At 46.9% G+C, this 22,997-nt stretch overlaps 1 protein-coding gene across 4 annotated transcripts; it reads right to left on the minus strand.

Moving 5' to 3' along the window:
* Positions 1–1,046: 1,046 nt before the first annotated feature.
* ZNF235 (zinc finger protein 235) lies at positions 1,047–21,687 on the minus strand. Of its 4 annotated transcripts, none has more exons than XM_069551028.1 (5): positions 21,605–21,687; positions 14,992–15,057; positions 11,130–11,256; positions 10,200–10,295; positions 1,047–3,902 (listed from the first exon to the last, which is right to left on the minus strand). In XM_069551028.1, the coding sequence occupies exons 2-5, from the start codon at positions 15,004–15,006 to the stop codon at positions 1,936–1,938; spliced, it is 2,205 nt and encodes a 734-aa protein (XP_069407129.1). In that variant the 5' UTR covers positions 15,007–15,057; positions 21,605–21,687; the 3' UTR covers positions 1,047–1,935. The 4 variants fall into 4 exon arrangements, with proteins under 4 accessions (XP_069407129.1, XP_069407127.1, XP_069407130.1 ...); XM_069551026.1 differs by lacking the exon at positions 21,605–21,687 and adding an exon at positions 17,425–17,509; XM_069551029.1 differs by lacking the exon at positions 21,605–21,687 and adding an exon at positions 17,425–17,473 and having other exon boundaries at positions 10,897–11,256.
* Between the last annotated feature and the right edge of the window lie 1,310 nt (positions 21,688–22,997).

Genomic DNA, 22,997 nt, shown 5'->3' on the forward strand with positions numbered 1-22,997 from the left:
AAGCCGCAGACTGTTCTGTCAGATCCAGCTGATGAATGCAGCGTGTGCTGCTACCAGTGACGCTAACGGTGAACACCCTTCTGTGCACATCCATGGCGCAGGTTTACACGCTGTGAGATAAAGCGATTAACATTCAGCTGGAAGGGATTCTCATTCGGTAATCTTGCTGTCCCAGTTCTACTTGCTTTGGTAAAATGGGTAATGGTCACTGTAAAATAATTTTTCAAAAAGGTAAAGAAAATCCATCGCAGCCTCTGCTGGAGTAAAGCGGGTAGTATATTAGTCAGCACCTCTCCACCTGTCATCTCCGTGCCCATGATCACATCATTAGGTACACACATCCTTTAATGACCTGGACTACACCAGGGAGACTCTCACCTCGTTTTCTCAGGAACATTTCTTCTCCTGTCATCACAACCTGTAACGTATTTTCCATGGCTGTGTATTATTAGAATATATTTATGTCAGTATTTTGTCCCCCCCCACCTTTTAAAATCAGTATAAGCATCTTTATGTACAATTTTCCTTGCATGCTCAGCCGCATCCGACTCTGTGACCCCATCTCCTCTGCCCCTGGGATTTCCCAGGCAAGAATATTGGAGTGGGTTGCCATTTTCTTCTCCAGGAGATCTTCCTGACTCAGGGATTGAACCTGCATCTCCTGTGTCGGCAGGTGGATTCTTGACCTCTGGGCCACCAGAGAGGCCCCTTGAACGAGTGAGACAATCTTCCTTTGTGTAAGCAAAACCCCTACTGCTAGGATTTGCCAGGTCAGAGTATTTTGACGTATATTAACCAGTGAATGTTCACTTTTACTAAGACGTTCAGTCCTTGAACACAGAATGCCGTGTAGATGAAATCTCAAAATCCAAAAGCATTCTTGTCTACCCCACCCCATTTTTAGGGAAGGAACAACTGGGTGGAACATGGCAAACAATACCCTTGGTTTCTGCCAAACACACTGCCTGAAGAAGTGTGGACGAAGGGTCATGCGCAGAAAAGACACTGTGACCAGGACCTGAATGCAAACAGTGCAAAGAAACCAATTATTAACAATTCAAGTTTACTAAGAAACTCTTTGTCACTAGTGACTACTTTTAACAGTTACAGTAAAGCCCTACCGTAAACAAGTTGGGTACAAAATTTCCAACCATATAAACTGTAATGTTATTAGACTAATACGTCTTTTTCAGTGTATAAAATACAAACTAATGATACTCAATATTACACTGCACACAGTGGGTAATTCTATACATATGACTGAAGCTGGATGGAGGCCGGTGGCCATTCACAAGCCTTGTCCAAATCTGTACTGTTGTGTGTGGCAGTATTAATGTGATTCTGTGTGTCGATGAATGTTTCCTGAAATTAATTTTATTAAGGCAACTTGCAGGATTCCTCTTGAGTATGTTGTTACAAATTTAGGGGCGGGGACGGACTAGAATTTTCAAGTATTTGTCCTGATTAGAGGGTTTTTCTCCACTTGGTTCAGTAATCGCCGGGTACCTATTAGAAGCCACACACAGTTCTACACGGTAGAGACGGCGTGGCGACGAACACCTGCCCTGAGTGCAGGGCACCCTGCAGGCATTGACTGTCTGCACTGTACTTCAGTTAGTCCAAGCCCTGCCCATAAAACCTTCATGTATAAGCTTTCTCTCCTGCGAAAAGGGCAGTGATTCTTCTCGTGTCCCATCTTGAGAGGGCATTCAGGGCTCTGGTGTAACCACCGACCTTATTTATAGAATGCATTCTCTACAAAGAGGTCACCTCCCAGCTGAAGCTTGCAAACACTGCCTTTTCTACAGCTTCTTTCCCACGAGGATGCCTCGGAGCTTCCGAGGCCCACAGGAACCGCCTGTGACCCCTGGGACGGGACTTTTCCAACAGAGATGAAGAGGTGGGCTCTCACTGAGGCCGGTTCCACACCCACCCCTATAGATTCCCTCCCGCGTGGACCCTCTGGTGGTAGACAAGATGCGACCTCTGGCTGAAGCCCTTGCAACATACATTGCATATGTAGGGCCTCTCCCCCGTGTGGACCCTCTGGTGCGTGTGGAAGTGCGAGGCCTGGCTGAAGCCCTTGCCACACTGCTGGCACGTGTAGGGTTTCTCCCCCGTGTGCACCCGCTGGTGGGCGCTGAGCCCCGCGCTCCAGCTGAACGCCTTCCCGCACTCCTCGCACTTGAAGGGCTTCTCGCCCGTGTGGATTATCTGATGGACTTGAAGGTTCGACCTCTGGCTGAAGGCCTTGCCGCAGGTGCCGCACTTAAAGGGTTTCTCCCCGGTGTGGACTCTCTGATGCGCCTGCAGGTGCGAGGCCTGGCTGAACCGCTTCGGACACGCAGCGCACTTGAACGGCTTCTCCCCGGTGTGGACGCTCTGGTGGGCCTGGAGGTTGGAGGCCTGGCTGAAGCCCTTGCCGCACTCCTCGCACTTGTAGGGCTTCTCGCCCGTGTGCACGCGCTGGTGGTTGTGGAGGTTCAGGCTCCAGTTGAAGCGCTTGCCGCACACCTCGCACTTGTAGGGCTTCTCCCCGGTGTGCACGCGCTGGTGGGCCTGGAAGTAGGAGCTCTGGCTGAAGCCCTTCCCGCACTCGCTGCAGCGGAAGGGCTTCTCGCCCGTGTGCACCCGCTGGTGGCTCTGGAAGCTGGAGGCGGAGCTGAAGCCCTTGCCGCACTCCTGGCACTTGTAGGGCTTCTCGCCCGTGTGCACGCGCCGGTGGCTGTGCAGGTTGAAGCTCAGGCTGAAGCGCTTGCCGCACTCCTCGCACTTGTAGGGCTTCTCCTCCGTGTGCACCCGCTGGTGTGTGTGAAGGTTGGAGCTGCAGCTGAAGCGCTTGCCGCAGTCCGCGCACCTGTAGGGCTTCTCGCCGGTGTGGATCCTCTCGTGGGCCTGCAGGTGGGACCTCTGCGTGAAGCCCTTGCCGCACGCCGCGCACTTGTAGGGCTTCTCACCGGTGTGGACCCTGCAGTGGATGTTGAGGTCGGTGCTCCGGCTGAAGCCCTTGCCGCAGCTCTCGCAGCGGTAAGGCTTCTCCCCGGTGTGAATGGGCAGGTGGGCGTACAGGTGCGACGTCTGGTTGAAGCTCTTCCCGCACTCGTGGCACGAGTAGGGCTTCTCCCCGGTGTGGACTCGCTGGTGGGTCTGCAGGTTGGAGCTCTGGCTGAAGCCCTTCCCGCACTCCCGGCACCAGTAGCGCTTCGTCCCCGGGAGGGCGCCCAGCGGAGTGGGGTGCGCTGAGCCGTGACCTGGGTCCTTCTTGGGCGTCTTATGGGTTGGGGACTTCCCACCCAAGTGTAGCAGCTGATGAAGTTCCAGGCTGGCACAGTCACTGAGTCCTCTCTCATCCTCACTGCACGGGTAGGCTTTCAGTCCAGCCTCAAGGATGCTTCGCTGGGCTAGTGGTGATGCCTTGAGGAGGTCTTTACCACACTCTCTGATGCCCTGAGCCTTCTCTCTTTGGGGCACCGTGTGGTCATCGTGGTGGAGGGAGATACGTGGGAAAAAGTCAACACATGGAGCAAACATACAGATCTTGTTCTTTATGGAAGTCAGCTGACAACCCCTCTGGTAATTCTGTGTCTCGCTCAGACAGAGTTTACTCCAGGAATTCGGAGCTCTCCCAGCTGGAAGTTCTTGATTTTCAATAATATCAGAATGATCCTCTATAAGAGTCATGAAATAGCTGCCTTCCATGGAAGCCTGAGTGGACACTCCTGCAGGGGAATTATGTTGTTTGAGGGACTGAGAACTCATCTCTTGAGTATTTATCACAGAGTCTTGGCTTCTGGTTGATTTGCTCACAACGTGTCTCCTGATTTGCCAGCATGAAAGCTCTGCCCGTGAAAGGCACCTCACTCCTGTGTCCTGAACAGTTCCCATCTCGTGATTCCAGCCCCCTGAAAGGGAAAGAATAAGGAATTAAGGAGAGCGTGGCATCACCAAGATGGTGGGCCAGGCAGCACCAAGCCCTTGCTCCCGCCGTGGAAACATTCAGTGAGCCACTGGAGACTAGGGAAAATGCCTTCATCAGAGTTCCGAAAAACAAAGTTCTACAGAAAACAAGAGAACATCAATGAACAAAAAGCCAAATTTAAAAAAGTATGGCAGGGGAGTAGGAAAAAAATTTTTTTTAAAAAATGTGCTATTTGGGATCAGTTGAGAGTGCGGTGTGCCTTGGTGGATGCAGACTAGGAAGAGACGGAGGGTCTGGACTGAAAAACAGCTGCTAGAAGCCAAGACAGACACGGAAGGGTGACACCAACACAAGTGATTTACCCAAAGGAATAAGAGGAGGACAAAGATGAATAAAACAGAGGAGCACCCCACCCCCAACAGAAGTGATTGTTAGTATGCCTGATTCAGTAACCATATTGTGTGGATGCGGACTCCCCTAAAATCTCTACCCGCATTCGGGCAGAAGGAAGCAAGAGGCATACAGATTGGGAAGGAAAGCAAAGGAATATATTTGCAAAGGTATGAATCTACATAAAGAAAAGTCTTTAGGAATATACAAAAATGCGTTTAGAATAAGTGAATAGAGGAACGTCGCAGGCTACAAGATGGTATGAAAATCTGGGGCACTCTTTCTGCTCCCTTCTGAGGTCTGTGTCAGAAGTTTTCTCTGTTTTTACTTTAACAAAACTTTTGCTGCACAAGAAAAAAAAACTATACAAAAATATATTCAGATGTAATAGAAGTAATTGGAAAATGGAATTAACTCCATTTATATAGCATCAAAAAAAACACTTCTGAAAAAGTGGACATACAATTCCTATACACTATGTGCTATGAAGGTGAGCTGTGATTTATAACAGATGTTTCACTGTCTTCCATGGTTCCTGGCTCACGGCTCCTGAGGGGAAAGAGCAATGGGAGTGTCTTTTGTTCTAATATTTGTTTTTTTACTTTGTTCTAATATTTTGGTCTCTGTTCCTGAAATGGCTTCAGAGCCCTAAGGGTGAAACGGGTGTCTTATTGTTCATAACAAGCCCGGGATGCTTTATGAATTGATGAATAAGTCCATCAGATCTTCATATTTACTTCATTGAATTCTGTCTCGTATAAGATCAGCAGCAGCAACAAGATCCCCAAGCAGAACATCTGAGGGTGTTCTGGGTCAAGAAGAAACACAGGCACGGCGTCGGGAGAACCACTCTGAGCTCACTATCGTTCTCGCCGTTTCTGGGGACTGGCAGTACATGTTGCGAGTGTTCCTGAAATTGTGTTTCTGTGTCCTGAAATGTCATACACATTGTCTGTCATCAGAACTGAGGCTCAGACCGAAAGGACTGAACCCGAGCCTCAGGGAAGCGCCCTCGCTGACTTTTACTCGAAGGCAGCATCTGTACAGTGTGGTGTGTGTGGATGAAGTCCATGCCGCTTTTATAGAGAGCGACCCCTCAACGCCAGTCTTCTGCCACCCTGATGTCCTTGTCACCTGGCAACAGCCAGCTCCTGAATCAGACTGAGATGCATGAACAATGGCTGTAAATTCAAGGGATAGTCAGGGCTCCAGGAAAAACCCCAGCTGGCTGCTGGACCTCTCCAGCTCCCTGGAAAATCCCATTGTTGGTGTCTGCATCCCTTCACTCACCACAGTGCATTTAAGAAAAACTCTTAAAGTGCATGTAAGTCAAAACTCTCTGTATAGCCTGGTGACTACAGTTATAATACTGTACTGCGTATTTGAAAGTCGCTGAGAGGAGACTTAAGACAGGAGACCTTAAAAGTTTTATCACAAGAAAAAAAAGTTCTATGTGGTGATGGATGTTAACTAGACTCAGTCATTTTGTCATGTATACAAATGTTGATTCATTATGTTGTACATCTGAAACTAATGTTAGTTACCTCAATTTAAAAAAATTTAAAAGAAAAAGTAAAACCATCTTTGTCCCTAGAGGCCTCAGACCTGCTCTTTGCAGATCCTCTGAATACTCGGCAGCAGTGGGGATTCATTCAAGGGCCCCTCACTGTGGGTCACTAGGCGGGACGTCTTCCAGGTGGTACAGCCTTTCCCGGCCACAAGACCAGAGCCCTCATGGCGCAAAGAAACTGCTAGGGATTGTTTCCTGCTTGGGGTGCACCTTCCAGTCTCCAGTGATCGAGGCACCCACATCAACTGGGGAAATCTCATGAAAACCCTACGAACTTCTTGGGAGGATCGCTGCCCTGTTGACCTCAATCATCAGGCAAGGTTGAAAGAATTAATGGAAAAACAAATTCAAGCAGAATTAAGTGTTAATTATGGGACAACAGAGGCTGGGGAGGATGCTCTGATGTTTGTTTTTCCAGATTTAGAGAGACCTTTTCTCTTAGGTTACCTATGACTTGCAGCAATCTGGTAAAATATACTTTTGTTAGCAAAGATGAGACATCTCCTTTAAAAAAAAAACATTTCTTTGGTTGCACCAGGTTTTCTTTGCAGCTTGTGAGCTCTTTCTTGCAGCATGTGGGATCTCGTTCCCTGATCAGGGATTGAACTCAGGCCCCCGGCATGGACAGCAGAGTCTTAGCCATTGGACATCTAGCCCCAAGACATCTATTTTTTATCCTTAACTGATCCTTCCAGAATCCAGGCAGTCTCAGTGACTATCCTTATTTTCCAGACAGTATATCTGTTCACATAAATTCAGTAAGAATCTGCCTCTCCTTGTGACAGGACACAAATTGAAACACCATTGTTTACCCAGGCTTGGCTGGAATATCTATTTGAGAGACGGGTGTAGATTTAGACATGCCCACACAGCTTCAAGGAACTGCTTGGAGTAGCTGAGCTGGTACCTGGCTTTCAGGCTTCCAGGAAAGCAATCTTAGAAAAGATTTAATGTGATCAGTCACCTTTCCTGCTGTGCTTAGATAAACAATCAGGCCAAGTTTAACACAAACAAATGAGCTTCACTGCAATCATCTTTGGTCAAAGAAAAAAGGGTGGGGAGTAATTATAAAGAAAAAAACATGGTTTTACCTTGGTGGCTATTAGATTCTACTCCTGCTAATTGTCTTGGAGCTCTCTTCACTTATCTGTAAACCGGCCTGGATCCTGAATTTGAAAGTTTCCTCAAGTATCTAACTCTGACTCAAATTAACGCTTCCAATTTTCTCCCACCTTCTGACTTGGAATCAGGAAGAAGAAAAGCAGCCCTCAAGCCCCTTCAGAAAGGGCCTCACCAAGCGCGCTTGTCCACTGACGCTTCTGGGAAACTAGAAGGTACGCTGGGGACCTTTCGACCACAGTGATACAGGCTTGAGGCAGCTGACACCAGGGTAGACAACTGCCTCAGCCCGAGATGCCGGATCCAGGCTGTAAGCAAGCATGAATCCTGTTCTTTACTCCAGCGTTGTGATTATACCCTCACTTGCATCCCCCAGGCAACAGCTAAGGGGGTAATGCCTGGAATTCAGAATAGATTTTCTCCTAGCCTTAAATAAAAGTTAACAGACCCCTGGTCTGAATGACAAACAGATACCAGTTCCTACAAGTGAATCCACCGTCAGTGCCATCTTCACAGCAGTCTGTGCCCTGACAAGGCTCCTCTTTCTCTGGGGTGATTATGCTCCTCAGGCCTGTGGATGCCTCCATGGGGGCACACAGCTGGGTAATGCCGGTCAGTTACATAACCATGCCCCCGACCTGCTCTAGAAAGGGCCTACCGGGAGGCTTTTCCTGATTCAGGATCCACTTCCTTGGGCAGGGCCCTACTTCCCTGATTAAGAGTAGATATAAGTGAGGCTATGATCAGAAACCTTAGTTCTTGAAGCGACAGCAGGTTCTTCTGCTATGACACTAGCTGCCCAGAGAAATACGTGGACCTTCTGGTCAAGGCTGCTGCCAATAGGATTGTTGTGTAGTTGCTTAATCGTGTCCGACTCTTTACGACCCCATGGACTATAGCCCGCTAGGCTCCTCTGTCCATGGGATTTCCCAGGCAAGAATACTGGAGTGGGTTGCCATTTCCTCTTCCAGGGGATCGTCCCAACCCAAGAACTGAACCCGTATCTCCTGCTCAGCAGGCAGATTCTTTATCACTGAGCCACCAGAGAAGCCTGCCTGTCAGGACAGCCCTTGATTATCTTCCGGCTGAGTGAGGTGGTGTCTGCCCGTGGCCAGCACCACTCACTGCACCTGGGTTAACACTTTCAGAGAAGCGGAAAATGCAGGAGGCCACCTGGCTTAGGATGACTCCATGCCATACACACAAAATCCTAAAGATGCAACCAGAAAACTACTAGAGTTCACCAATGAATTCGGTAAAGCTGCAGGAGACAAAATTAATGCAACAAATCTCTTGCATTCCTACTACACTGACAACAAAAGATCAGAAAGAGGAATTAAGGGGAAAATCCCATTTACCACTGCATCAAAAAGAATAAAATACCTAGGAATGAAAAACTTAAGGAGGAAAAAGATCTGTACTCTGAAAACTGTAAGACACTGATGAAAGAAATCCAACAGAAGACACGATGATGGAAATTCTCTGGTGGGGTTTAAAAAAAAAAAGGATGTTAAAACTGAACTCATTTTTATCATGTAAACCCTCAGGCTGGTGCTTTTGTATATGATTATCTCAATCACGTTCACGATTTTAGAATTAACTAATTTTCTGTGTTCTGCATTTGAGATTCTTCCATTTCTGCAGTAGATGCTGCACTTGCCAGAAGATGGCAACAGGCAGCTTAGGGGTCCATGGAAGTGCTAACAGGTTTTATGTCAGTGCCTCTACTAAGAGCAAACAGGCTTTAAGCCTTGACTCACCCACTGACAAGCTATGTGACATTTTCTAAGGCATAAGTTTCACCCCATAAAAAACAGATAACCACCCAGGTGGTCAGGACTATTCCAAGGATTGACTGCATAAGGTGCTTTTTTTCTTGTAGCACTGCGAGGTTTGTGGGATCTTAGTTCCCAGGCCAGGGAATGAACTGGGCCCTTGGCAATGAAAGCACGCAGTCCTAATTAGTGGACCACCAGGGAATTCACAAGGTGCTTCTTATAATACTAAAGACAAGAGTAACACCAAATTATGCAAATTAAACTTAGAATGGCAGAAGGTTCATTTCTGTAATTTCTTCTCTGTTCCTACACAGACCCTCCCTGCTGACCCAGCTGCAAAATCTAGTTTCTATAAATGTCACATTTGAAATGAAGAAAACATCACTGAGGCCATGTAATTGTTTAAGTACTGGAAAGAGGGGCAGAGAGGGTAAGATGACTGGCTGCCTGGCTGGGAATATGGATTCCACACAGAAAAAACTGCTAAAACCAATAAGTGAATTCAGCAAAGCAGCAGGGTATGTTGTTAACATACAAAGATTAGGTTGCATTTCTAGCCACTGTAGAAAACAGAATGGAAGAATGTGTGTATATGTATCTCAATCACTTTGTTTACAACAGAAAATACAACATTGTGACTCAACTATACTGCAATTAAAAAAACCCAAATTAGTTGCATTTCTATCCTCAATGAACAATTTGAAAACAAAGAAAAAAATTCCATTTATAATAGCGTCAAAAAGAATAAAATACTTAGGAATGAACCAAGGAGGTGAAAGGCTTGTACACTGAAAGCTACAAAATGCTGGTCCACAGATGGGGAGATTTAATACTGCTTTGCCAGAGCTACCCAGAGGGATCGACAGATTCAACGCAATCCTTGTCAAAAATCCCAACACCGAAATAGGAAAACTCATCAGAAAAGTCATGCAGAATCTCGGGATTCTGCTGGTGGTCCAGTGGTTAAGACTCTGCTTCCACTGCAGGGAGCTCGGGTTCCATCCCTGGTCAGGAAACCAAGACCCCACATGCTGCACAGCGCAGCCAAAAAAAACCACCCATGAATTAAAAGGAGTGGCCAGGGAAGGCCGTGGGTGAGACAACTTCTCAGCAGAGGATGGCGGGTGGGAGGTTTGCGGGCTAGCAGCCTTCTGGCCAGAGGAAAGGGTCCTCGTGTAGAAACATAAACCTCGGATGTGAGAACAGAGGACGTGGGAGGGGTGCGACGGGAGGGGAGCGCAGGCAGCTCGGCGGCCTGTGTTCCGAGTGGAGTGGGGGCTGGGGGGGGGGGGGCGGGGCGGGAGGGCCGGAGCGCGGGACTGTGAGGCGCCTGCGCGTTTCAAAGGGCCTTTCTGGCTGCTGCGTGGAGAAGACACAGGTGCTCCACAGACGCCGGGTACTGGCCCGGCCCTGCGGTGCTCACCTGAACGCCCTCCTCTCTGGGGCTGGATCTCTATCGTGCAGAACTTCTCCTCTCTCTCCAACTGGGAGATCATGTCTGGCTTGGAGGACTGGTGCCCTGAGAAAAAAAGAGGAGGAAAAAAGTACTGAACAATTCTGGTTCCAATCCCATGATGAACATTTTCCATCAGACCACTGTGAGAAATACATACCGCCTCCTCAGTGACTACCCCACATAACCCTCTGAAATAAAGCCAGCACGGCCTGGGCCTCGTGGCCATCACATCCTTGGTAGACTCACTCCTTACCGCGAGCACCGCAGTTACTGCTGCGACGCGCACCATTCTGGCCGAGGGGCTCTGATGGTGCTACTTTATTCTACGTTACTGTAAGAATGCTAACACAATTTACTAATTTCATGATGCACCAATGGATCAGGACCCACAAGTTTACAAAAGATATAATAGGAAAGGGTTTTGTGTGGGTGGTTTTTTTTTTTTGGCTGCAAGGCATGTGGGCTCTTACCTCCCCAACCAGGGATCGAACCCGCACCCCCTTCATTGGAAGGGGGATTCTTAACCACTGGACCACCTGGGGAAGTTTCAAGGAGAGGGTTAAATTTGGGATTTAAAAAAAGCAAGCTATAATATGAAATAAGGAGCCAGGTGCAGTCAAGCTCAACTGTTCACACAATTCATTTACAAAAGGCTAATGTTTACCTTGGAACAAAGACCAGGAACATTTTGTCTCTGTGTTTTCCAAAGGGACTGGAAAACTGGTCTCTGAGGAGTCCCAAAGTCTTGAAGTAGCAGGCAGAGGGCCAGGGACATTACTAAACATTCTAAAATGCTCAGGACAGTCTCCACGACAGATCACCTGGCCCCAAAAGTCCGTAGTGCCAACGTAGGGAACCCTACGGGGGTGATGCCAAGTCACAGGGCGCCATCCTCACCCACGGACAGCAGGTTCCGGAAGTTCTCCAGCATCACGTCTCGGTACAGCTTCCTCTGGGCCAAGTCCAGCAGCCCCAGCTCCTCCTCGGTGAAGGTCACAGCCACATCCTTGAAGGTCAATGCCTCCTACGACACCAAACACATGTAGCCTCAGTCCTACGACCTTTGAGGGAAGGGCAGCACGGAGACGGTGGAGGAGACACGTGGGAAGCTGTTCCAGATTCTAAGTGACCTGAACCTCCTTTTAGGAGACGGTCTCCTCTTCCCCTTCCACAGTCACACTAGAGACGCGGGGGTAGTAGGGGGATGCTGGAGGAAGGAACGAAAAGGAAAACTTCTAAAACCTTCCGTGCACGCAACACGGCACCCTTTGTATAGTCGCGTCTCTAGAATTGTCATCCTTCAATCATGGTATATATATGCATTTTACAAATTGACAGTGCCACATTTTAGGAAATGTTGAGTTCATTGGCTCCCAATAGTATTTAGCAGTGCCCATCTCCTTCTCTGAGGGGGTGGTACCACAGTTTTGTCAATGCCTGCCCATCTAACCAGCCTTCAGTACCCCGAGTGGAGGCAGGCATATAGTTCATTCTGTCTCAGGAGCGTGGGTATCAGTGCAGCAGCATTCAGTGCCGAGGGGAAGAACACAGGTTTTGGAGACTGAGTGCTTCAGTTCACACTCTATGGCTCCACTTCTAACTTTCTGGTCTTGGACGAGTCACCTAACTTTTCAATCCCTCAGTCTCCTCATCTGCACAAAAGAACATCATCAGGAACTTCCCCAGTGGTCCAGGGGCTAAGTCAGAACTCCCAATAGAGGGGGCCCAGGTTCAATCCCTGGTCAGGGAACTAGATCCCACATGCTGCAACTAAGACCCAATGCTGCCAGATAAATAATTACTTTTTTTTTTTTTTTAAGGCAACTCACCATAGGGTACTTGAAGGGATTAAATGAGAATATGCAAAAGATTTAGGATAGTATCTGACACGTGTCATTAAATAAGTACTCAACAAATGTCAGCCACCACTATTCCTATCATCATTATTTGTGTCTGCCTGGCACTTCGCACAAGTGAAAAATACATTTAATCATTCCAAATAAATGATACAAAAATTTAAGAATATTGAAGATGCTGCAAAAACAAACAATCATATTTTCATAAGGATCTCAGCCAACCTGTCTGGTTATTTCCTTAGGTTAAGTTCCAAGAAGTGGCAACTGCACTACCAAAAAATATGCACCTCTGGGGACTTCCCTGGTGGCCCAGGGGTTAAGAATCACCTGCCAAATGCAATATTCTAAAGCAATTATCCTTCAGTTAAAAAAGAAAAAAGAAACCACCCGCCAAGGTAGGGGACAGGAGTTCCATCGCTGGTCCGAGAGGATCCCACATGCTTCTGGGCAACTAAGCCCGGGCACCACAACTACTGAGCCCACGTGCCCACAGCCCCTGCACTGCAACAAGAGAGGTCACCGCAGTGAGAAGCCTGTGCAGCCCTCGCTCTCTGCAGCTAGAGAAAGCCCGCACGCAGCAAAGACCCAGCGCAGCAAAGACCCAGCGCAGCAAAGGCCAGTAAATAAGGTAACATACCACAGGGCCGCAAAGACGCAGACATGACTGAGCGATTGAGCACAGCACAAAATATTTTTTAAAAAAGAATCTGCCTGCCAATGCAGGGGACCCAGTTTCGATTCTTGTTCCAGGAAGATTCCACATGCTGCAGGGCAACTGGGCCCTTGCACCATAACTACTTAAGCCCGAGCTCCAGAGGCCATGCTCCACAAGAGAAGCCACAGCACTGAGAAGCCTGTTCACCACCTGCAGGCAGCACCAAAAGAGAGTTAGCAGAGCCATAGATAAACAAGTGAGACTGTTTCCCTAAAGGCTTCACTCATCTCTGCATTTGTTCCGACTGGAGTGCTCAGCACTGATGTATTAAACAACTAGTTGGCCCATCGGGCAAAGAAGAGACAGGCACTAAGAAAAGGCAGGACGTGAGGGGAGTGTTATTTTTGGAGTCCTCCAGCCACTGGCCCTGCCAGGTGTCTACACGACTCAGCCTCAGGGCCCAGAATAGAGCAGTCTCTTCTCCTGGCTCTCTCCATTTACCCTCATCCAACTCCTGAAAAGACCTAGCCCGGGCAATGGAAACTCTAGTGTCAGCTGGGGACTGAGCGGATTTTAATAGGAAACTGAAAGCTCACACATCTGTTTGTTAAACTGCAGCTGTATCTTTATACAGGGCATCTATGGTAAAGAACCCACCTGCCAATGCAGGAGAATCGGGTTCAATCCCTGGGTCGGGAAGATCCTCTGGAAAAGAAAATGGCAACCTACTCCGGTATGCTTGCCTGGAAAAATTCATGGACAGAGGAGCCTGGGGGGCTACAGTCCAGGGGTCGCCAGGAGTCGGACGCGACTGAGCACACACACATATCCTTACACAGTTGCTCCACAGAGTAAATGCCTGGTGAGTCCCTCCTGCTACTAGACTTTCCAAACTCAAGTGTGTCCCTCTAAGATATACTCACATGGCAATGAATAAAACAGACACTTAACTATAGTACATACATATGTAACTTAGAATTACAGAATCTAGTTCTTCTTAGAACTTCCTTGGTGGTTCAGTGGCTAAGACTCCACACTCCCAATGCAGGGGGCTGGGGTTTGATCCCTGGTCAGGGAATTAGATCCCACATGCTGCAACTAAGACCCAGCACAGCCAAATAGATTACTCAAAGGAGAAAAAAAAAAAAAAAAAAAAAAGCTCTAGTTCTTTTTGTCTGAAAACAAAACTATTTCCTCTGAGTTCAGTATCAGTTGGATTCTGTTACACCAAACCATGTTTTAGACATTTTAGCCACAAAACTTGAGGTTCCTCATGAGAAAAATGAGCTCTGAAAATTTTAGAAAGAAAATGGCAGAGCACCCAGAATTCCTGTTTGGGAAGAAAGGTTATATGTAGGAAAACTGTCACTGCAAACATTTTGAAATGGTAAAATTCATTGTTGTTTAGTTGCTAAGTCGTGTCCAGCTCTTTGCAACCCCATGGACTGCTGCCTGCCAGGCTCCTCTGTCCATGGGATTCTCCAGGCAAGAATACTGGGGTGGGTTGCTGTTTCCTTCTCCAGGGGATCTTCCCAACCCAAGAATCGGACCCAAGTCTCCTGCCTTACATGTGGGTTCTTTATCACTGAGTCACCAGAGAAGCCCAGTAAAATTCATTAGCCACATAAATATGGACAACAGGGTAAAATATCAGGTAAATTATGGAAAGCAACGTGACCACTTAAGTTGCAGGTGCTATACAATCAAATTTTAAAAATCCAAAACGGTACTGAAACTATAATCACGAAACTATACATGTAAATACAAATGGAAAGGAGTGTGGCAAGATGAAAACTGACTTGTAAACAGGCTTATAATGTGGGAGCTATTTTTTATTTTTTTCAAATATTAATTTTGGGGACATCTCTAGTGGTCCAGTGGTAAGAATCTACCTTGCAATGCAAGGGACTCCAGTTTGATCCCTGGTGGGGGAACTAAAATCCCACATATCGTGGTGCAAATAGTTAGGCCCATGGGTCACAAGTACTGAAGCCCGGGAGCCACAACTAGAGACTGTCCTGCAACAAAATATCCCACGTGATGCAACCAAGACCTGATGCAGCCAAATAGGTATTTTCTTAAAAAAATATTTTCACACCATTATTTGGAAATAAAAAGCAAGGGCCCGTCACACAGTTCCTCAGGTGCCTTTGGTTCCTTCTTACCTTTCCTGGGCAGGAGAAAAACATGTCCAGTCTTTGTGAAATGAGATGGCATTTTAGAAAACAGAAAGGCATATCCAACTTACCTGGAGTTTGGTCATTTTTTTCTCCCTCTTCCTTCTGGGGAAAGGCCGAGTTCTGGGAAGGCAAAACTGGGGAAGGGAAAGAAAGCCACGGTGAGACAGCTGCCGGGATGGCTGGTGCACGTGGGGCTAAATGTGATCAGGAAGAGGGTCCCCTTTCTCTCGGCAATTGCAGTGACGACATAACCCCGTGAGAACCGAGCTGGATACCACCTCCCCTGGGCCCCCTTGGCCAGCTGCCTGAGTTCATGAACAATCCGGAAACAGCCCTACCCTAAGTGTTTCTTATAAGCTCCCAGGGTATTCCTGAGGCTGGCTGTCAGAGGAAATGAGGCAGCACCAACAACTTAATGGGGCCAAAATGCCTGGGATCCAAACCTTTCTGCTTGTTTTCTACTTACTAGTCGCATAAACCTTGAGCAGGCTGTTAATCTCTCCGTACCTCAATCCAGTCTGCTTGTAAACAAATGGACACAACAGTGCCCTAACTCCCTGTTTCCTGCAGCTTCCGACAAGGAGGTCCTCTTAAGACTCATAAAACTTCCTTTGTGAATCTGCTTCACAGAAGATGGATCTTAGGAAACAGACTTCACAGATGATGGCTCTTGAGTTTCCCTCACTTTCAGAAAAAAGTCTGATTCGGACAAGTGGTCTCACAGGTGATTTGTGCTGTTGTTAATGAAGGTTAAATGGTCAAGGAATTTTCCTCTTTAATAAGCTTAACTACTTGCATGTGTTGTTAAGCTGGAGGCGCTCAACTAAGCTTATAGAATATGCATGAAGGTAAACAATGACTAATAAAAACCTAAGATTAAGAAATCATGTTTTATTTAAATTAACGACACAGGGTTGTTACACAATACTAGGCATTTTTTTCAATTAAGGCTGGCTGCGCTGCAGGCACTGCGCTAAGCTGTGAGCAGGATCATTTTGAAATGAAGCAGGGTCCTGTGGTCCCTCCCCCACATAGTCTCAGCCTGCCTTCTGTCTGTGGAAAAACTTTAGTCAAAGAATACATTTAATCAGAGAAGTGAGAAGATGCAGAAAAAAAGGGAAAACAGTCCAAGGAGACCAAATGGTAATAGTTTGGTCATTAAGCACAGTCAAGGTCCTTTAGCTCCTTCTCAGCGGCTATAGATAACATTCTGAGCCGTATCCTGTGAGCTGTCTTCTAGCTACTAAAACTTCTACCAGGTGGGACAAGTTAACTACACGATGGCCAGACTGTGGCCATGACGTAAGCTGCCATCCCAAGAACTGGCCTCAAAGAAATGGGAACAAGCCAACCCTGGAACTGAAGGTTCAGTTCAGTCGCTCAGTCGTGTCCGACTCTCTGCGACCCCATGAATCGCAGCACGCCGGGCCTCCCTGACCATCACCAACTCCCGGAGTTCACTCAGACTCACGTCCATCGAGTCAGTGATGCCATCCAGCCACCTCATCCTGGGTCGTCCCCTTCTCCTCCTGCCCCCAATCCCTCCCAGCATCAGGGTCTTTTCCAGTGAGTCAGCTCTTCGCATGAGGTGGCCAAAGTCCTGGGGAACTGAAGATCAGCTGTACCTAAACCAACTAAGATGATGGTGGTCAGACCACTGACGACCAGTTTCAAGATGACTCACAGCTGCCTGCGCTGTTACTGCAGGTGGTCCCCTCCTCCCTCTGTCTATAAAAGCTCTTGCCCACTGACTGAGGGTGGGGGTACTCAGTCTTCCGACAGGTGTTCCCCTCCTTGTCAGCATCCAAAATAAAGCAAACTTTCCTTTCCACCAACCTGGTCTCTTTACCCGCTTTTGAGAAACAGCCAGACTCCGCTGTTGTTATAATTTCTCTGTCTGGGCTAAACCACAGAGGACTTTTCCCTGAATCCAGCTGAAAACAACTTTCCTTCCTAAACAAGTGTCCAGAAAGAGTCCAGGAATCCAGGACCAAACTCACGGTCAGTGACGCGGGAAAGGACAACGGGGCTGCAGCTGGAGCTCCGACCCTATTCCGGCTCGCAGGAACTTCCCAAACAACAGGGCGCCTGAGTGTTTAGTGGACTTTATGGTAACATCCAACATCTTACCGTACTCAGCACTGTTATTAATCTTTTCAAATATAATCTCAATCCTCAAAAGACCACCACTGCGAAGGAACTAACCCGAGGAAATAGGCAGAAAGATTAAACAAGCCGCTCAATAATTTGCCCAAGAAAGCGGCAGAGCTGGCCCCTGGTTCCCCGAGGAGGGCTGGGGGAGCAGAGAGCGCGGGAGACCCTCAAACTCGACGCAGGACGCGAGCCCGCCTGCAACTCGCGACTCCAGGGGAGCGCCGCAGCCCCCTCCCGCTCCCCGCCGATCGCCGAGGATGCCCTGCCCCAGGAGCGAGGAGCGAGGACCGGGTCTCTGCTGGCCCCACACGGCCGGCAAGGATTGCAGGGCCGCTGGGTTAACTCACCTCCCGGGAAGCAATCTCGGCCCCAACCTGGCCTTCCCAAAGCGGAAGTGCCTTGGGCTACACACAGTTCCCTGACTACACTTCCCAGAATCCCCACGAAGCGTCTCAGATTTCACGCAACTCCTGGACTACATTTCCTAGAATGAAGTTCGCCCCTGCTTCCCACCAGCTGTCTTGGGTTTTGACTATAGAGGGTTTGGATTTAAAGTCGCAGGTGCTGGACCTGTCAAATTCCTTTCTGTTTTATTCAGTTCTTAAAACTCATGAGAAAATAATGCAAGCAGGTAGATTTCTGAATAACTGTAAATGCGATTTTTAAAAAATGCGGCAGTATAAAAGAGAAAAGCGAAGCTTGCGCTACGAAAATAAAAAACAATTTTTTTAGGGAAGACAAAAGGTAGACTAAGAAATGGGAAATATAAAAGTAACCTAGGCTGGGCTGCCTAACACAGAACTTATGGAACAAAGTTCCATATTCAAATTCAAATAAGTTCCATTATTCAAATTCTGGCTCCCCAAATATCAGCAACAAAATTTGTTAATGAGACAAAAACGTAGTTTATTGCTTACCGCGGTAAGGGAGAACGCCTCCACAGACCTTCAGCACCTTGGCAGTGTGCACAGAGCCAGGAAGACAAGTTTGGAATTTACTGATAATTGGAAGTTCGATTTAAGGCGGGTTTTTCAGTGCAGAAGAGGAATGGGATTGCTTGGCGGTCATGATGCTGTAGTCCAGGACTGGTGGGAGCAGCAACGATTTTTGTAAGGTGAAGAAACTACAGCTGAAATTGTTGATGCTCTCTTTAAACGAGATGGAAGAGTTGATGGGTGCTTTGGAAGTTTCTCTAAAACTCAAGCCATTTACTTGGGCAGGAATCTTTTGGAATAATAAAGGCATGCCAATAAAACTTACTAGTTATGTTAATATAAACAGTAAATTGTAGGAAGGAAGGTAGGGGTCACCAACCGGCTGGGGGTTGGTATTGTTAGAGGAACCACTGACTGAAACCACGCACCCTGGCCAGGCATCAGAGTAACCACTTGCACGAGTTACCAGGACCAGGAGGTCCTGGTAAGGAGTGCAGAACTAACAAGCTGCCGCCAATCAGAAGACTTGGAGAAAGGTCAAAAGGAGAGAGGAGACTCCAGTCTACATGTCCTATCAACCTCCCAGAATCCTTCTGGTTGGAATCCATCTTGGCTGAGCGATGTGAGCACCACCAGGAAGGATCCTGAGTTGGAATGATTGGCCAGAGACAATCTGGAAACTAACTCAATTACTATAAAACCCGAGACTGAGCTGCCTGCTCTTCACCTGGGCATCCCTTCCCAATAAAGTCTCTTGCTTTGTCAGCACGTGTGTCTTCTTCACATCCTAATGAAAGCCAAATGTGCTGGCCAAGAGCCTGGCAATGCAACCAGGCTGCTGAGACTTACTCCTGGCTCTGCCATTTCCTGGCTGTGTGACCCTCAGTACAAGCCATTCTTCAAGGAACCTCTCTGTGCCTCTATTCCCTCACCTGTAATGGTGGGTCATATGAGGATTATGCAAACTGATACGTCCAAAGCGTTAGAGTCTCAGCCTATTAGTAAGTACTTCATAGCTACTAATAATTATCATCATGATTAAAGTCATCATGTGATACATACAGGAGCCACACATTTAGTGCTGGTTTATTTCTAAAATGTGTCTTAGATCATGAAAGTATTATCAATAATTATATGTCTACAACTCGGTAACAAAAAACAACCAATTGAAAAATGGGCAGACCTAAAGAGATATTTCTCCAGAAAAGAAATACAGATGGCCAATAGGTACGTGAAAAATATGCTCAACATCACTAATTATTAGAGAAATGCAAATCAAAACTATGATGAGTTACCACCTCTTGCTGGTCAGAATGGCCATCATTAAAAAGCCTACAAATAACAAATGCTGGAGGGGGTGTGGAGAAAAGGGAACCCTCCCACACTTTTGGTAGGAATGTAAGTTGGTGCAACCACTATGAAAAACAGTATGGAGGTTCCTCAGGAAAAAAGTCGACTTACCATATGATCCAGCAACTCCACTCCTGGACAAATACCCAGACAAAAGCATAATAAAATATACATACACCCCTATGTTCATAGCAGCACTATTCACAACAGCCAAAACATAGAGGCAAATGCCTGTCAACAGATGAATGGCTAAAGATGATATAGATACGATGGAATACTAGTCAGCCATAAAAAGTAGTGCCTTATGCAACAACATGGATCCAATTAGAGATTATCATACTAAGTAAGTCAGAAAGAGAAAGGCAAATACCGTATGATATCACTTATGCGTGGACTCTAAACTATGGCACATATGAACGTATCTACAAAACACAAACAGACTCATAGGGCAGATTTGTGGTTGCTGGGCTGAGGGTGGGCAGTGGGAAGGGGATGGACTGGCAGTCTGGGGGCTGGTAGATGCAAACTATTACAGGTAGAATGGATAGATAAGAATGTTGGCTAAAGTTGCTGGCTCCTTGGTCATAGAACAGTGGTACCAAATATGTAAGCAGTTATTGTATTCTCCTTTTTTAAAACTGTGCTGCATGGCTTGCAGGATGTTAGTTCCCCAACCAGGGACTGAATCCAAGCTCAGCAGTGAAAGCATGGAGTCCTACCTAGTGGACCACCTGGGAATTCCCAGTTATTGTATTCTTAATTGCCGTTCGCTCAGAAAAAACCAGTGATAGTTTTGCTTAAGAATGCACTTGATGAAACAGTAGAAGTTATTTATTTTACCTGGTAACTCAGGTTAATTAGGCATTTGTTTACGGACAACACCCTTTTCTTAAAAGAACAACTGAGAAACTACAGTTGGTTACATCCAGGTATTTGGCAGAACTTTTGGAAGTGAGCACTGTCACTTCAAAGTTACTGTCAGCATCTGTTGCCAATGACAAAACTTATGCTTTCAAGAAACTATAAGGGACTTCCCTGATGGCCCAGTGGGTAAGACGCCACACTTCCACTGCAGGGTGCATGGTTCAATCCCTGGTAATCCCACATGCCATGCACTGTGTCCAAAACAAAAAGAAAAAAAAAAGTATCAGAATTTTGGAAAATTCGTACCACTAAGAGCTTGACGGGTTCCCAGTGCTTAAAGACTTCAGGTCTTTAAAGATAGAACTTTTCTGATGAGATGGGTGATGGTATTGACAAATGTGATTTTTAAAGGTATTATGAAATCAATGTGTTTGAAAGATCTACAAAACTCAGTCATTTAGTACTTTCCAAATGAGGGATGCATAATTTCACAAAACCACGAATAGATAAAAAGACTCAAAAAAGTACAGGACAAACCGACGAATTTTAACGGAATAGAGTAAGAAGGTACTCTGAGATGGTTTCGGGTTGTACACTGCAGTGACCTTAAGAGACGATCACATACGGAACTCGGGTGCAGTATCAAAGGTGAACATTACCTGTAAAGTCTATCAGTCTTTTCTTTCTTAATTATAACTGTGGGGCTGGGTTTTCGTCATTACTTCAACCAAAATAATATATCACCACAGGTAACAGAAGAAAATCCAGCTATTTTTCTCATAAAAAATAGATTTGCAAAAATGTAAAACATTGCTATGCTAAGTCGCTTTAGTTGTGTCCGACTCTGTGTGACCCCATAGACAGAAGCCCACCAGGCGCCCCCGTCACTGGGATTTTCCAGGCAAGAACACTGGAGTGGGTTGTCATTTCCTTCTCCAGTGCATGAAAGTGAAAAATGAAAGTGAAGTCGCTCAGTTGTGTCCGACTCTTAGGGACCCCATGGACTGCAGCCTACCAGGCTCCTCCGTCCATAGGGTTTTGCAGGCAAGAGTACTGGAGTGGGTTGCCATTGCCCTCTCCGAAAACACTGCTACTCTTCTTGTTAAATTTGTTTTTGGAAATACTGTTTTCTCATAAAAGCTAGTTCTACTATTGGTTTATTTTTAAAATAGATTAATAAAAGTTTTAAAGTAATTTTTTTTAAAAAATTACTATCCCTAAACAGTAAATAACACTTTTCATAGGGTCACCCTAAATGTAATTTCTATAAGGCCCTTAGACTGGAACTTAACAACTAAGGTGTAACTACTGGAATCCCTCACAACCAAATAAATAATGCGAATATCTTTACAGGAGAAGAATGCCAAGTCCTACTCACATAGGGCCCTGGGGCAGGAGCCCAGGGGTCAGCATTCCCTCCAGTTCAGTTCAGTTCAGTTCAGTGGAGTCCGACTCTTTGCAACTCCATGGACTGCAGCATGCCAGGCTTCCCTGTCCATCACCAACTCGCAGTGCTTCCTCAAACTCATGTCCATCAAGTTGGTGATGCCATCCAACCATCTCATCCTCTGTCGTCCCCTTCTCCTCCTGCCTTCAATCTTTCCCAGAATCAGGGTCTTTTCAAATGAATCAGTTCTTCGATTCAAGTGGTCAAAGTATTGCATGGAAGTGGCCGCTCCCTTCACGTCTGCGCAAGTCCTTCTTATGACGTCAGGGCTGGGGAAGGAAAGGAGTTTGTAAAATATCACCATGGCCCAAATGAACCACAGAGGGGCTTCCAACGCTATTAGGAAAGAATTGCTATTAATCCACTTTACAGATGTGCAAACAGAGGCACAGAGAGATTATAAAATTTACCCAATATTACACTGCTAGAAAATGGCTGACAGATGGGAGAGGTGAGCTGGGGGAACTGAGCATGGAAGGGACGGCAACCCGGGCCCCGCGCCCAACTCCGGGTGAGGATACCTCCCCAAACTCTAGCCGACTCCGTCTAATTGAACTAAAAATGTCCTTACACCTCAAACATCCTCTTTCCTCCTTAAACCCACAACCGGGTTGCTGCTGCCTGCAGAGCAACTCTTAAATTCGGAAAAGTTGCCGGAAGCGAAACTGACAATCACTACAAAGGAAGAGTTAGTCACAACCTCGTCCGCCGGGGCCGGAAGTGCCTGCAACTACCAGGTGCCCTAAATCAATGTTTCCCAGAATACCCCATCACAGCCCTTTGGGAACGGAAGTGCCTGGAACACCACGGAGTTCCAGGACTACACTTCCCAGAATGCGGGAGGAGACAACATCCACTGCTCGGGCCCTCTGGACGGAAGTGCCCGAGAGTACCGAACTCCAGAGAGGTGCTTCCCAGAATGCCGCGGGAGACCGCTGTCCATGGTCCTGCCAAGTGCTTGTGGCTAAGAGGATCGCTTGGACAACACTTCCTACAGTGGCCTAGGGCAACGAAGACTAAAACCCAGTCTTCCAGGACGGAAACGTGTAATACTACTCTAAGTATCTGGGTTAAATTTCCCAGAGTCCTAGAGGGGAAAATATTCGATAGACATGGTTCTGGAGCCCAAATGGGGCCAAAAAACAAAGAGCTCTAGCGGACTGAGCACCACTGACAGCTTGCCTGGCCAGAAGTTTCTTTTTCCAGTTTCTAGAGTGGCTACAAGGTAGTGCTTACTGTCATGAAGCCCTCGGGTGTTATGAATAAGTGGGTTCAATTTGGATGAATTCTGTGCTGCTGACTGAGCCCAGTTTTCCCTTTTATC

The sequence above is a fragment of the Ovis canadensis genome, chromosome 14 (assembly GCF_042477335.2).
Source record: "Ovis canadensis isolate MfBH-ARS-UI-01 breed Bighorn chromosome 14, ARS-UI_OviCan_v2, whole genome shotgun sequence".
Lineage (NCBI taxonomy): Eukaryota > Metazoa > Chordata > Mammalia > Artiodactyla > Bovidae > Ovis > Ovis canadensis.